Genomic DNA, 14,250 nt, shown 5'->3' on the forward strand with positions numbered 1-14,250 from the left:
CAAAATGACATACGATATTTAGTCTTGTTTCCAGAGAAAAACAGCTCAATTAAATGCAGTTTGCTTCAAATAAGTAAAACTATCTGCCTGTAAGGTAAAATAATCTTGTTTTAAGAATAATAATTTTACTTGTGCATTAAGTGCATTTTGCTTAAAACAAGACTAAATATCTTATGCAATTTAAAATCTTATCTAATAAATGGAATTTACAGATATTTTAACTATATATGCTATATATTTACACTTTGAGGGTGCAAAGAAAAAATCTAAATAGTTATCACCTATAGAGCCTTGCATGGTCAGGCTCCTCTCTATATTCAGGAACTTTTACATAAACAGTCACCGGGTCGGTTTTTACGGTCTTCAGATCTGGACTTTTTAACTGTTCCTAGAACATGTCTTAAGACGAAAGGTGATCGTGCTTTTTGTTCTGTTGCACCGAGGCTTTGGAACTCTCTTCCTTTAGCACTGAGAACAATGGGTTCTGTCAATTTGTTTAAAAAACACCTGAAGACGCATCTTTTTGGACTCGCTTTTAATTAACAGCAATGGTTGCCTGTCATCTTATTTTTGTAAGATTGTTGGTGTGTTGTTTTATGGTATATTTACTGTATGCATGTTTGATCCTTTTTTATTGACATTTTGTACAGCGCTTTGTGACTTCTTGTCTGTGAAAGGTGCTATATAAATAAATTTTACTTACTTACTAAATATTGAGAAAATCGCCTTTAAAGTTGTCCAAATTAACTTCTTAGCAATATTACTAATCAAAAATTAACTTCACAAAAAATCTTCTTGCAACATGATCTTTACTTAATATCCTAATGATTTCTGGCATAAAAATTTTTTTTATTGCTACGAATATATCCGTGCTACTTTAGACTGGTTTGTGGTCAAGTGTCACAAATGTGAAATCTAGTTCAATGTTTGGCATTATTTTAACAGTAACATGTATAGTAAAAACACACATGTTCATGTGCATTGAGATAGAAACATGTCTGGTTTTCTCTCTCTTTCTTGATGTAAGGTCAGGCGTGAGATCGGTGACCTTCACTCTTGGCACAGATGGAGCTTACAGCAGATTTGAGCCGCTCTGTAGGAAATCACTTGTTTTTGCCACAATGTGTGCGTCTGTTTTTGTCCGAGTAAGTGTGTGTGCTCAATCCTTTACTGTGAAACTATGAAGTGTCTGTGAAGGCCTGTGGTGTGTGTTTGAGTTGTTTAGCATATGTGCTAACAGTGAGTCAGACTGGCATCCATCTGCACTCAGTGAATGATGAAGGAAAGAGGTTTCTGAGTGTTTTCTGGTTAGATTGTCGTTGCTGGAGCCGCTGTGACTCTGTGACTCTGTGGACTCTGGTGCTGGTGAAGCACGTGTGGTTTCCTGTTTTGAGCACGTCACGTTTCATCTCCTTATTTCTCGCAGAGACAGTAACGTTTGCTCTTGCTATCAGACACAGCCGTATTACTCTGACATTAAAAGATATGTACGAGCGTTTATGCGATAGAATCACTGCAGAAACACACACCGAGAGTCTGAGAGCTTGAGCTGAAAATCTGAGATTCAAAACTGCATTTAAAGCTGGAAATAAACTGAATGTTTATTGCTTTTAAAATACACACACATACACATATATATATATATATATATATATATATACACACACACTGCAAAAAATGCTTTTCTTACTTGTTTCTAGCCAAAATATCTAAAAATTCTTAAATCAAGAAGGATTTTCTAGACGAGTAAAAATAACTTTTTCAGTCAAAATGAAGTGAGTTTTTGCTTAGAACTAGCAAAATAATCTGCCAATGGGGTAAGCCAAAAAATCTTATTTCAAACTAAAAACAAGATTTTTTTTTTTTTTTCCATTGGCTGATTATTTTGCTTGTTTCAAACAAAAATGCACTTAATTTTTTGCTGGAAACAAGACAAAAAATCTAGGTAAGAAAAGTGTTTTTTTGTAGTGTATATATATATATATATATACAGAGAGCTGGGTAGAAACTGATTACATGTAATCTGGATTATGTAATCAGATTACAAAAACAAAGTACTTGTAATTAGATTAAAATACACTTTAAAAAACTCGTAATCAGACTACAGTTACTTTTTTATTGATTACATGATTTGATATTATTCACACAATAGCAATAAATTATTCATCATTTATTGATTCTCTCTAATTCCAAAGAATTCTAAATTCTAAAATAGCCTACTGCTTATATTCTAGTCTTCAAGTTTTGTTGACATTCACACAAAGATTAGTCATTAGTCTTTTTTTATATTTTTACTCTATGTCTTTGGAACATTAAAAATGCACAAATTGATATGACAAACTCTTTCACCTAATATATTTACTTGAATGACCCCTGAGGTTTTAAAATGAATATTTTAATAATTAAGTATCACATTTGCCTGTTTATTAGTTCTCTGATGTTGGTTATGGCCACAAATAAAACAAATAAAATATTTAATTTTTTTGTACATTTTTTATTAATTTTTTTTTAATTCATTTCATTTTCAAAATTCAAATTCATTTTAATTAATTAATTAATGATTAGCTTTTAATTAAACTAATAAACCCCCTGCAGTTTGGGAAATCTTGACATTATATATGGTTTAATGCACTTCATGTTGTTAATAACAACTAACATAATATATTTTCTCACTCTTTGTATTTTTATAACAATATAGTACAAGATAAGCCTATTTAAATCAATGTAAAAAAAAAAAAAGAAAAACGCGTTAGGTCAAAAGTGTGTGTGTGTGTGTGTGTATTTTTTTGTTTTGTTTTGGTGTGAAGAACATTTTAATAATCTAAATAATATTTTCTACTAAAAAGAACCTTTTGTGCATTGTGCATGGATGTTAAAGATTCTTCATGGGACTAATGGCAATAAAGATTATTATTTTGAAGAGTTTAAGCAGATGAATAATTGATCATATTACAGCAGAAAAGACGAAATACTGAGACATTTTCATATTCATTATTAAATGCAACTCAAGTTTTTATGTTGCTAAAATAATTTGCAATGAAAACGATTAACAAAAGATGCATAAAAGCATTTTCTCTTGTGGTCTCAGACATTTGGAGCCCGTTTTCGATTAAGGGTCATTTATCATCCTGCTTTATTGTGAGGATTATCAGAACATGCTGAGGATTATCTGTAAACCCACCAACCACTGACACACACACTCTTATTCCGATCATTATCCTTTTTCTACTGTCCAAACTGTTTTCTATCACCTCACCCTCACACAAACCACAGCCATTTTTTACATTCTCAAAACTCATAATAACTCCAAAAGGAGGATTTTGTATATTGCCAATGGTCAGGAACGTAGGGAATAGCAGGTACACACACACTCTCAGTGTTAAAAGCCTTTCTGTGTTGCATGCATACAGACTTTCGGTCTATCAGTCATCCGTTTACACGCCACAAATATCAGCAGCACATTCATGCCCACGTTTGCATCATTGGTGGGAACTGATGGAAATGATGTCATGTTTAAACACTCGCCGGAAGCTCAGTGAGGTTGAGCAGTTCTTGTTAAGTGAAGATAGACTAGATAATGGCTCATTATCGGACTGTTGTTGTAAATTAGTTTTATAGTCAGGCATAAAATGTTTACTTGAAGCCCCCCTGAGATTTAAAAATTTTAAATTATTTAAATTATTAATATAGTAACTTTTTTTTTACATTTACAGTTGAGGTCCAAATTTTACATCCCCCTTTCAGAATTATTTTAGCAAAATAAGAGGATCATACAAGATGCATGTATGTCACATAAAAGACATTTACATATAGTCCACAAGAGAAAATAATAGTTGAATTTATAAAAATGACACCATTCAAAAGTTTACATTCCCTTGATTCTCAATACTGGGTTGTAATCTGAATGATCCACCGCTGTGTTTTTTGTTTAGTGATAGTTGTTCATGAGTCCCTTGTTTGTCCTGAACACTTAAACTGCCTGCTGTTCTTCAGAAAAATCCTTCAGGTCTAGGCCTGTCACGATTATTAACCATCTGATTGCGGTTATTTCATCTGACCACGGTCAATTCAGATAACCGAGATTATTGCACTCCTTTAGCAATCATAAAAAAGGCAGCACATTCATAAAGGCCATGTACACACTAAGTTCCAGAAGTGACAACAGCATTTAATGCAGGAGTGAAATCCCCTAAAATTCTCGAAACTGTGATGATTGACAGCTTGGAAACCATAGCAACATTTGCTGTTTCACGCTTTTGGTATCTGTTATTGTGACAAACGTAACAGTGACAAAAGCGATCAGGTTTATGGAGTTATCAAAGTGAGGAGTCACGAATCACTATATTTTTTAAATAATATAATATTATATTATATAATTTAATAAAATAGTTCCGGTTTTTATGTAATGGCAAAGTGACTATATTTTGTCCAAAGTCCCGAACTGAATCAAATGATTTGCGAACCCGATTCGAAGTCCCGAACTGAATCAAATGATTCGCGAACACACTACAAAGTCCTGAAATGAATCAAATGATTCCTGAACCCACTACAAAATCCCAAAATGAATCAAATGATTTGCGAACTCGATTCGAAGTCCCGAACTGAATCAAATGATTCGCAAACACACTCCGAAGTCCCGAAGTGAATTAATGATTCGCAAACACACTTCAAATTTCCGAAATAAACACACTCCGAATTCCCAAATTGAATCAAATGATTCGCAAACCCGCTCCAAATTCCCGAATTGAATCAAATGATTTGCAAACCCTCTCCGAAGTCCTGAACTGAATCAAATGATTCGCAAACCCGCTCCGAATTCCTAAATTGAATCAAATGATCTGCAAACCCGCTCCGAATTCCCGAACTGAATCAAATGATTCGCAAACCCGCTCCAAAGTCCCAAACTGAATCAAATGATTCGCAAACCCGCTCCAAATTCCAAATATTGAATCAAATGATCTTCAAACCCGCTCCGAATTCCCGAACTGAATCAAATGATTCGCAAACCCTCTCCGAAGTCCCAAACTGAATCAAATGATTTGCAAACCCACTCCGAATTCCCGAACTGAATCAAATGATTTGCAAACCCTCTCCGAATTCCCGAACTGAATCAAATGATTCGCAAACCCTCTCCGAAGTCCCAAACTGAATCAAATGATTTGCAAACCCACTCCGAATTCCCGAACTGAATCAAATGATTTGCAAACCCTCTCCGAAGTCCCAAACTGAATCAAATGATTTGCAAACCCTCTCCGAATTCCCAAACTGAATCAAATGATTCGCAAACCTTCTCCGAAGTCCCAAACTGAATCAAATGATTTGCAAACCCGCTCCGAAGTCCCAAACTGAATCAAATGATTTGCAAACCCGCTCCGAAGTCCCAAACTGAATCAAATGATTCGCAAACCCGCTCCGAAGTCCCAAACTGAATCAAATGATTTGCAAACCCGCTCCGAAGTCCCAAACTGAATCAAATGATTTGCAAACCCTCTCCGAATTCCCAAACTGAATCAAATGATTCGCAAACCCTCTCCGAAGTCCCAAACTGAATCAAATGATTCGCAAACCCTCTCCGAAGTCCCAAACTGAATCAAATGATTTGCAAACCCTCTCCGAAGTCCCAAACTGAATCAAATGATTCGCAAACCCTCTCCGAAGTCCCAAACTGAATCAAATGATTTGCAAACCCGCTCCGAATTCCCGAACTGAATCAAATGATTTGCAAACCCACTCCGAATTCCCGAACTGAATCAAATGATTTGCAAACCCGCTCCGAATTCCCGAACTGAATCAAATGATTCGCAAAACCCTCTCCGAAGTCCCAAACTGAATCAAATGATTTGCAAACCCGCTCCGAATTCCCGAACTGAATCAAATGATTCGTGAACCCACTTCCAAGTCCCAAAATGAATCAAATGATACGCAAACACAATTCGAAGTCCCGAAAAATCAAATGATTCACGAACCCGCTTTGTGATGTTTTTATCAGCTGTTTGGACTCTCATTCTGACGGCACCCATTCACATCCATTGGTGAGCAAGTGATGGAATGACACATTTATACAAATCTGATGAAGAAACAAACTCATCTACATCTTGGATGACCTGAGGGTGATTTGCAGATTTGCATTTTTGGCTGAATATTCTGACGGCACCCATTCACTACAGAGGATCCACTGATGAGCAAGTGATGGAATGACACATTTCTGTGATTACTGCCGTAATATCAGCCTTTCTGTTTCAGGTCATGGCACTTCTATTGTCGCCCTGTGTGTCCGTCCTCTCGTCTCGCTCCGGTGGTGTCCATTTCCAACTATCACCCTCCACGTGTCACTGAGAGGAACCATGCTGTCGGGCAGCTGGCGCCGTGGAACAGTCATCCCGTCCACCAGCGGCCCGGGCTCGGGTAAAGGCGGGTCGGGGTCCAGGCTGGGCAGTACTGTGATTCTGGAAGCTCAGTATGATTACTCGTACCGCGGCGCCGACGGCCGTCTGGTCTCCATACATGAGGGCGAGCGCTTTCTGCTGCTGAAAAAGACGAATGCGGACTGGTGGCAGGCGCGGAGGATCGGGGTCGGAGCGAAGGTCAAACCCATATATGTGCCGGCGACGTATGTCATCGAGCTTCCCGTCAGCCAGTTCCGCCCCGCGCTGTCGTCCAGCCAATCAGCGTGTGAGAGCTTCAAGATGATTCCACGAGGTTCACTCACACCCTGCATGCAAACGCACGGCTCAGGTATATATCAGAGCTTCTTAACTTTTATAAATATAGAAGCACTACCATTTAAAAAGTTTGGAGTTAATAAGATTTTTTTATGTTTTTGAAAGAAGTCACTTTTGCTCACCAGGGCTGCATTTATTTGATCAAAAAATACTGTACAATTTAAAAATATTATTAGAATTTAAATGAACTGTTTTCATGTGAATATCTGTTAAAACGTAATTTATTTCTGTGATTAAAGCTGAATTTTCAGCATCATTACTGCAGTCTTCAGTGTCACATGATCCTTCAGAAATGATTCTAATATTTGCTGCTCAAGAAACATTTCTGAATATTATCAATGTTGAAAACAGTTGTGCTGCTCAATATTTTAGTGAAAACCTTGAAACATTTTTTTTTCTTTATTTACAGATGAATAGAAAGATCAGAAAACAGCATTTATTTGAAGTCTTTTCACTGCAAAAAATGCTTTTCTTACTTAGAATTTTTGTCTCGTTTCCAGCCAGAATATCTACAAGTTCCTAAATCAAGAAGTATTTTCTAGACAAGTAAATAAACAAACAAAAAAGTGAGATTTTGCTTAGAACAAGCAAAATAATCTGCCAATGGGGTAAGCAAAAAAAATCTTACTTCAAACAGAAAACAAGATTATTTATTTATATGTTTCAAGCAAAAACCTACTTAATTTTGACTTGTTCTTTTCTGAAAACAAGACAATCATTTTTACTCATCTAGAAAATCCTTCTCAATTTAAGAATTTTTAGATATTTTGGCTGGAAACAAGACAAAAAAATCTAAGTAAGAAAAGCATTTATTGCAGTGCTGTAACATTATAAATGTATTTTCTCTCACTTTTGATTAATTTAATGCAACAGTGAGGAATAAAAGAATTGCACTTTGAATTGTGATTTATTTAGATGTATATAAAATGTTTATTTATGCGTTGGCAACATAAATATTAAATGTATGCATTCACAAAGTTAATCTAAAAGTGATTAATACATTTTAAAAAATATAACAAATTATAAAAAATATATAAATATTTTGCATCAATATATATATATGGGTCAAAGACGAAAAAGGGTTTAAGCATAAAAACAATAAGTGTAATACTGCTTCAAATTGTTCTTGTTTTTCAAAAAAAACATTAAAAATTAGTTTTTTAGTTTAATTGCATTTTTATTTTTGTTTCTCTGAGCAAAAAATAAATATCATAAATTTTTTTCTTAATTTACAGAACTTAACTTACAGAAGACACCCACTAAAATGTCAATCAGTGTAACAATCTTGTAATATCTTGGCATATTTACAACAAAAATCAATTTATGACATATTAAAAGACAGATTACTTTGACCCTATATGCTAATTAGTTGTAATTCTACATTTTTTAATTTGCCACTATCCCAGGTTTTGCCCATTTGTCAGTAAGACATTTTTACCTATTTTAAACACAATAAAAAGTAATATGTTCCCTTATTCTTTTATATATTTTAATATGTACAAGCTTTTTAAATAAACACTAAATGAAACTGAATGTAACATTATTTCAGCCAAATTTTGACATTCTGTTCACCAAACACTTATTTGAAACCTTAAAGGTAGACACTTTACTTACATTTAATGTGCTTTCTATGGACATAAAATTACTTTTGACGATCCTAATGTCTTTGACCCATATATTTAGTATATTCACTTCATTTCTCTATAAGTTCTAAATAAGTCAAAACTGTTTGCATTCTCACTCCAAAATGCATCTGAAAGTACAAAAGAAAGTACACTGAGTACATGACGGATGATTAGATTTCATTTTGGTGTGAACTGTCTCTTTAAGGTCTAATTTGCCTGTTTTGTCTATGGTTCCTCTCAGTGCCTGATAAGCAGTTCTGTCGTTCCATGGAGAATCTGAACTGCAGCAGTGCCTTGATGGACAAACACGCCAGCAGAGTCTCAGCACGAGGACGTTTCCCGACGTTACCCCTCTCTGGTTCCTCCGCCTCGCCCTCGGGTCACCTCTCGGTTCCGGGTGGCTTTTTGAGTCCCGGCGTCCCCATCGCCCGCAGCCAAAGCTCCAGCAACCTGCCCCAGAACCCTTATCAGGATCCAAACCGCTCCAACCCGAGCCTGAGCAGCCCGACCAAATCCTACAGCCAATGGGACGTGAACGCGGCCACACGCAGACACACGCAGGGACACATACAGGTAACACACGGATATAACTGACGCTTAGAATCTCTCATTATCATGCAAATCAGCTCCTTTTCCTTTCTCTCTGATAGTTTGACTGTGTACTTCTGTCTTTAAGCTCAATAGTCAGCAATTACAGACTTATTTAGGTCAAAAGATACTCATTTCTCAGCATACACTCTAATTCATGTAGTAAATTGTGAATAAAACACAAATTGCGGGTGTATGTTTTACCAGAAAAAAAAAACATTTCTGTTTTTCTACTTCAAAAATGCAATGTTTTTCGTATGTTTCTGTTTTATTGTAATTATTGAATTTTTATTTTATTTTAATTTTTTTTATGATTTCAATATAAAATATGTTTTCAAAATGTATTTATTAAAATGGATAAGTATCAGTAAAGAATAATTGATTTTAAAATGGCTAAAATCTATTCCGGAGTGAAAATAGTAAAAAAAAGTTATATATATATATATATTGTTTATTATGTTTTAACATATATATAATTTTTTATATATATATATATATATATATATATATATATATATATATATTGTTTATTATGTTTTAACATATATATAATTTTATATATATATATATATATATATATATATATATATATATATATATATATATAAAAATATATATAAATATATAAAAACATATATATATATTATGTTAAAACAATAAACAGACTGTTTCTTTTAAACAAATTTTATTCTAAAAAGTTATTTAAATCATAAAATCATATTTTCAAAATGCATTTATTCAAATTGCTAAAAATCAACAAATGTGTTTATTATGAAAACAGTTAATATTTAAATTATTAATAAAATAAATTATTTACAATTTATTTATTTAAAGTTAAAATACTGCTATCTGTGGAACAAGCAATATTCAATTATATACAAGATTTTGTTTTATATAAGATAAATATATCAATAAAATGTATAAATATATATTGAAAATTATAATGTCACACCCTCTGCACGTTCCCTCAGCCCCAATCACCACGATCCTCCACCAACCAGCCAATCACCACCACAGCACACCCGTGAACCATCACCAGAATACTAATCACCGTCACCTGCACCAGCAATCACCACACCCTTTATATACCTACCTCTGCCACTCACTCATCGGCTGGTATCGAAGTTGCATGGATGCTTCTCTGTGGATCTTCTCTCCCTCCTGTTGTCTCTCCTGTGCTCCTCGTGGATTCTTCCGATGTTCTCCTGTGCTCCTCGTGGATTGCTCTGATGTTCTCCTGTGATACACGTTAATCGTGTTAAAGGGAAGTGACTATTGCTAACGCTATGATCCTTATGAACTTGAACTCACCTGTTGTGTTTGTTTGAAGATTTGACCACAGAGACCTTATTTCACCCGATTGCACGTGTGTTGTACTGTGCACGTTTGTTAATAAATACCTTGAAAGATACTCACCTTCTCCCTTTGTGTGTGGTCGTGACAGGATACCAGCCCAAAAGTAATAACACACCACGTCACTCATGGAGGCGAGCGCCACTATCACAGAAGATACCCCCGACTCCTTTTCGGATATGGTAAACGTCCTTCGTCAATCTCTACCGGCTGCTCCAACGACGATTTCCAACACGCCCCTCTCTCGCCCCATGAACTATTCCGGAGACCCGGGTGGTTGCAATGGTTTCCTCCTGCAATGTTCCCTCTATATCGAAGCCAACGCACACCAGTTTCCAAACGAAAGTTCTAAAATATATTTTATGATTTCCCTCCTCACTGGGCAGGCACTTCAATGGGCGGATGCACTCTGGAATTCACGGAGCGATGCATTAATCTCCTATAATGCTTTCGTTGCCCACTTCAAGGACGTGTTTGGAGCTGCTCTCACTCCCCTTTCCGTGCACGACGAACTGATTACTCTGAATCAAGGTACGTCCAATATTCATGATTACACCCTGCGCTTCCGCTCTCTAGCGGCCACCAGTGGTTGGAACCAAGTCGCTCTCCTAGCAGCCTACCGTAAGGGGCTTAAACCCCAGATCCGCAAGCATATGGTCATTTACGATGACGACGTACCGCTGGAAACCTTTATTAAGAAGGCAGTAGGCATTTCTCAACATCTCTCAGCGTGTCCTTCTACAAAGTCTGTACCCAGCTTCCCTCCACTCCGAACATCGTCACCCCAACGAGATGCGGAAGAGCCTATGATTACTGACTCCTATCGCCTGGATCCCGCGGAGAGGAAACGACGAATTAATAATCGTCTATGCCTATATTGTGGAGAAGCCTCTCACTTCATCAGTGCCTGTCCAGTCCGCCCGCCTCGTCCAATGGTGAGTACCGTATCTATTACTCCGGCCATGTCTCTCTTACCCCATATTACCGCTGAACTAATAGTAAACTCTCGCACTCTCCCCATCTATGTGCTCGTGGATTCCGGAGCGGCTGGCAATTTTGTTTCATCACACTTCATTGCTAAACATCGAATTCCCACCGTTCAAAATGAGGTCACCTACCAAATTACCACAATCCAAAACTCACCATTGGGCGATGGTAAGATATCTCGCCGGACCAGAAAAGTGACCCTCGTCTCCCAACACAACCACCGGGAACATCTGACCCTCCTAGTACTCCCGCGAGCCAACGTGGATGTCATCCTGGGCAGACCATGGCTCATTAAGCACCAACCCCGCATAGATTGGAGCACAGGAGAGGTCCTGGAGTGGGGCGCAACGTGTGAGGACCACGGCTACCATCCTTCCTCGTCAGATACAGAGTCTCCATACCGTCCTATCCCTCTGCACGCCACCACCATAGAGAGCCCTGCCACTCAATCCGCCACCGCCATTCCCCCCGTCTATCAGTCTTTCACCGATGTCTTCAGCAAGGAACGGGCCACACAACTACCACCGCACCGGCCCTGGGACTGTAGTATCGACCTGCTGCCAGGCGCCAAACTACCCCACGGGAAGATCTACCCCCTCTCACGTCCTGAGCAGGAAGCCATGGAGAATTACATCCAGGAGGCTCTCCAACAGGGGTTCATCAGACCTTCCACGTCCCCAGCAGCATCCAGTTTCTTCTTCGTCCCCAAGAAGGATGGTGGGCTCAGACCTTGCATTGACTACCGGGTGCTCAACGACGCCACGGTGAAATTCGCCTATCCACTTCCTCTAGTGCCAGCTGCCTTGGAGGAACTACGGGAAGCCCGTGTCTTCACCAAACTCGACCTCCGCAGTGCATACAACCTGATCCGTATCCGAGAAGGAGATGAGTGGAAGACCGCCTTCATCACCCCCACCGGTCACTATGAATATCAGGTGATGCCCTATGGCCTGGCTAACAGTCCTTCCGTATTTCAGAATTTCATGAACGAAATCTTCCGCGACTACCTCCATCGATTCGTAATCATCTACATTGACGATATCCTCATTTACTCACGTAACCTAAAAGAACATCAAGACCACGTCCGTCAGGTTCTCCAACGCCTCCGTGAGTACCAACTCTATCTAAAATTAGAAAAATGTGAATTCCATCAGCCCACCATCTCCTTTCTCGGATACGTGATCACTGCGGAGGGAGTTCACATGGAAGCCGGCAAGGTGGACGCAGTGGCCAAGTGGGCGGAGCCCAGGACGGTGAAGGAGCTTCAGCGTTTCTTAGGCTTCGCTAACTTCTACCGACGCTTTATAAAGAACTATAGCCTCCTATCGGCTCCACTCACTTCCCTCTTAAAGGGAGGTCGCCGGGTACTACAGTGGACTCCAGAGGCTCAGCAAGCCTTCGACCGTCTAAAGCTAATGTTCACCACCGCTCCCATCCTCAAGCACCCCGACCCTTCAAGGCCCTTCGTGGTGGAGGTAGATGCGGCGGACGTGGGCGTAGGAGCCGTGCTGTCCCAGTGGTCTGATGAACCCCGATCCCTCCATCCGTGTGCGTACTATTCCAAAAAACTCACCCCAGCTGAGCAGAATTATGGAATTGGAGACCGCGAACTGCTGGCCATAAAGCTCGCCCTCGAAGAGTGGCGGCACTGGTTGGAAGGAGCCCAGTTCCCCTTCACCGTAATAACCGACCACAAGAACCTCCAGTACATTCAGAACGCCAAGAGACTAAATGCCCGCCAAGCTCGCTGGTCATTATTCTTTGCCCGATTCAATTTCCACATTACTTACCAACCCGGCCACAAAAACACCAAAGCAGACGCCCTATCACGTATGCACTCACCTGAACCTACCTCTGACGATCCTGATCCAATTCTACCCCCATCTGTCTTTCTCGCACCCATACTATGGCAGCTGGATGAAGATATACGGGCCGCCACCTTCGAGGAACCTGCACCACCGGAGCTTCCCCCGGGTCGTGTCTATGTCCCAAGCCGTCTCAGACCCCTTCTGCTGGATAGTACGCACACGTCCCCCGGCTCAGGACATCCTGGCAGCAGGCGAACCCTCTCGCTCCTCCAGCAGAAATATTGGTGGCCCAACATGAGCAGGGAAGTGGAACGGTACGTCCAAGGATGTTCGGTCTGCGCCGTCAACACAACCCCACGCCGCTTACCCGAAGGTAAATTACAACCGTTACCTATTCCCCGCCGACCCTGGACACACTTGGGCATTGACTTCGCCACAGACCTGCCCCCCTCTCAGGGTTACACCACAATTTTAGTGGTAGTCGATCGATTCTCGAAAGCTTGCAAATTAATACCTCTCAAAGGTCTCCCCACAGCACTAGAAACCGCAGAGGCACTATTCCACAATGTATTCCGGAACTTCGGACTCCCAGAAGACATCGTGTCCGATCGGGGACCCCAATTCATTTCCAGGGTCTGGCGGGCCTTCTTCCAACTTCTGGGTACCACAGTCAGCCTGTCATCCGGATATCACCCTCAAACGAACGGGCAGACCGAACGGAAAATACAGGAAATCTCCCGCTACCTTCGGACGTACTGTTCCCAACATCAAAACACCTGGAGCCAGTATCTACCGTGGGCTGAGTATGCGCAAAATTCCCTCCGTCAAACCTCTACTGGTCTAACCCCATTCCAATGCATTCTAGGTTATCAACCAGCTCTGTTTCCATGGACTGGAGAGTCCTCCGAGGTGCCCGCGGTAGATCACTGGTTCCGAGAGAGCGAGAGGGTGTGGGACTCAGCGCACGTCCATCTCCAGCGGGCAGTACGGAGGCATACGGAACATGCCAACCGCCGTAGGTTACCCAACCCAGTTTACCTCCCCGGGGACCAGGTATGGTTGTCCACTCGAGACATACGCCTCCGGCTGCCCAGTAGGAAGCTGAGTCCCCGCTACATAGGGCCCTTCACCGTGCACTCACAGATCAACCCTGTCACCTACCGTCTA

The 14,250-nt window shown here is 39.8% G+C and overlaps 1 protein-coding gene across 2 annotated transcripts in view; it reads left to right on the forward strand.

The window, feature by feature from the left end:
• The window catches only part of arhgap9 (Rho GTPase activating protein 9), a 65,965-nt gene that overhangs the window by 9,952 nt on the left and 41,763 nt on the right, over positions 1–14,250 (forward strand). For both annotated transcript variants that reach the window (XM_073851938.1, XM_073851939.1), the window contains exons 2-3: positions 6,244–6,735; positions 8,589–8,920. In XM_073851938.1, coding sequence (XP_073708039.1) covers positions 6,345–6,735; positions 8,589–8,920 — 723 coding nt within the window. In that variant the 5' untranslated portion in view covers positions 6,244–6,344. The remainder of the gene's footprint in view (positions 1–6,243; positions 6,736–8,588; positions 8,921–14,250) is intronic.

This window comes from Garra rufa, chromosome 12 (genome assembly GCF_049309525.1).
Source record: "Garra rufa chromosome 12, GarRuf1.0, whole genome shotgun sequence".
Classification (NCBI taxonomy): domain Eukaryota; kingdom Metazoa; phylum Chordata; class Actinopteri; order Cypriniformes; family Cyprinidae; genus Garra; species Garra rufa.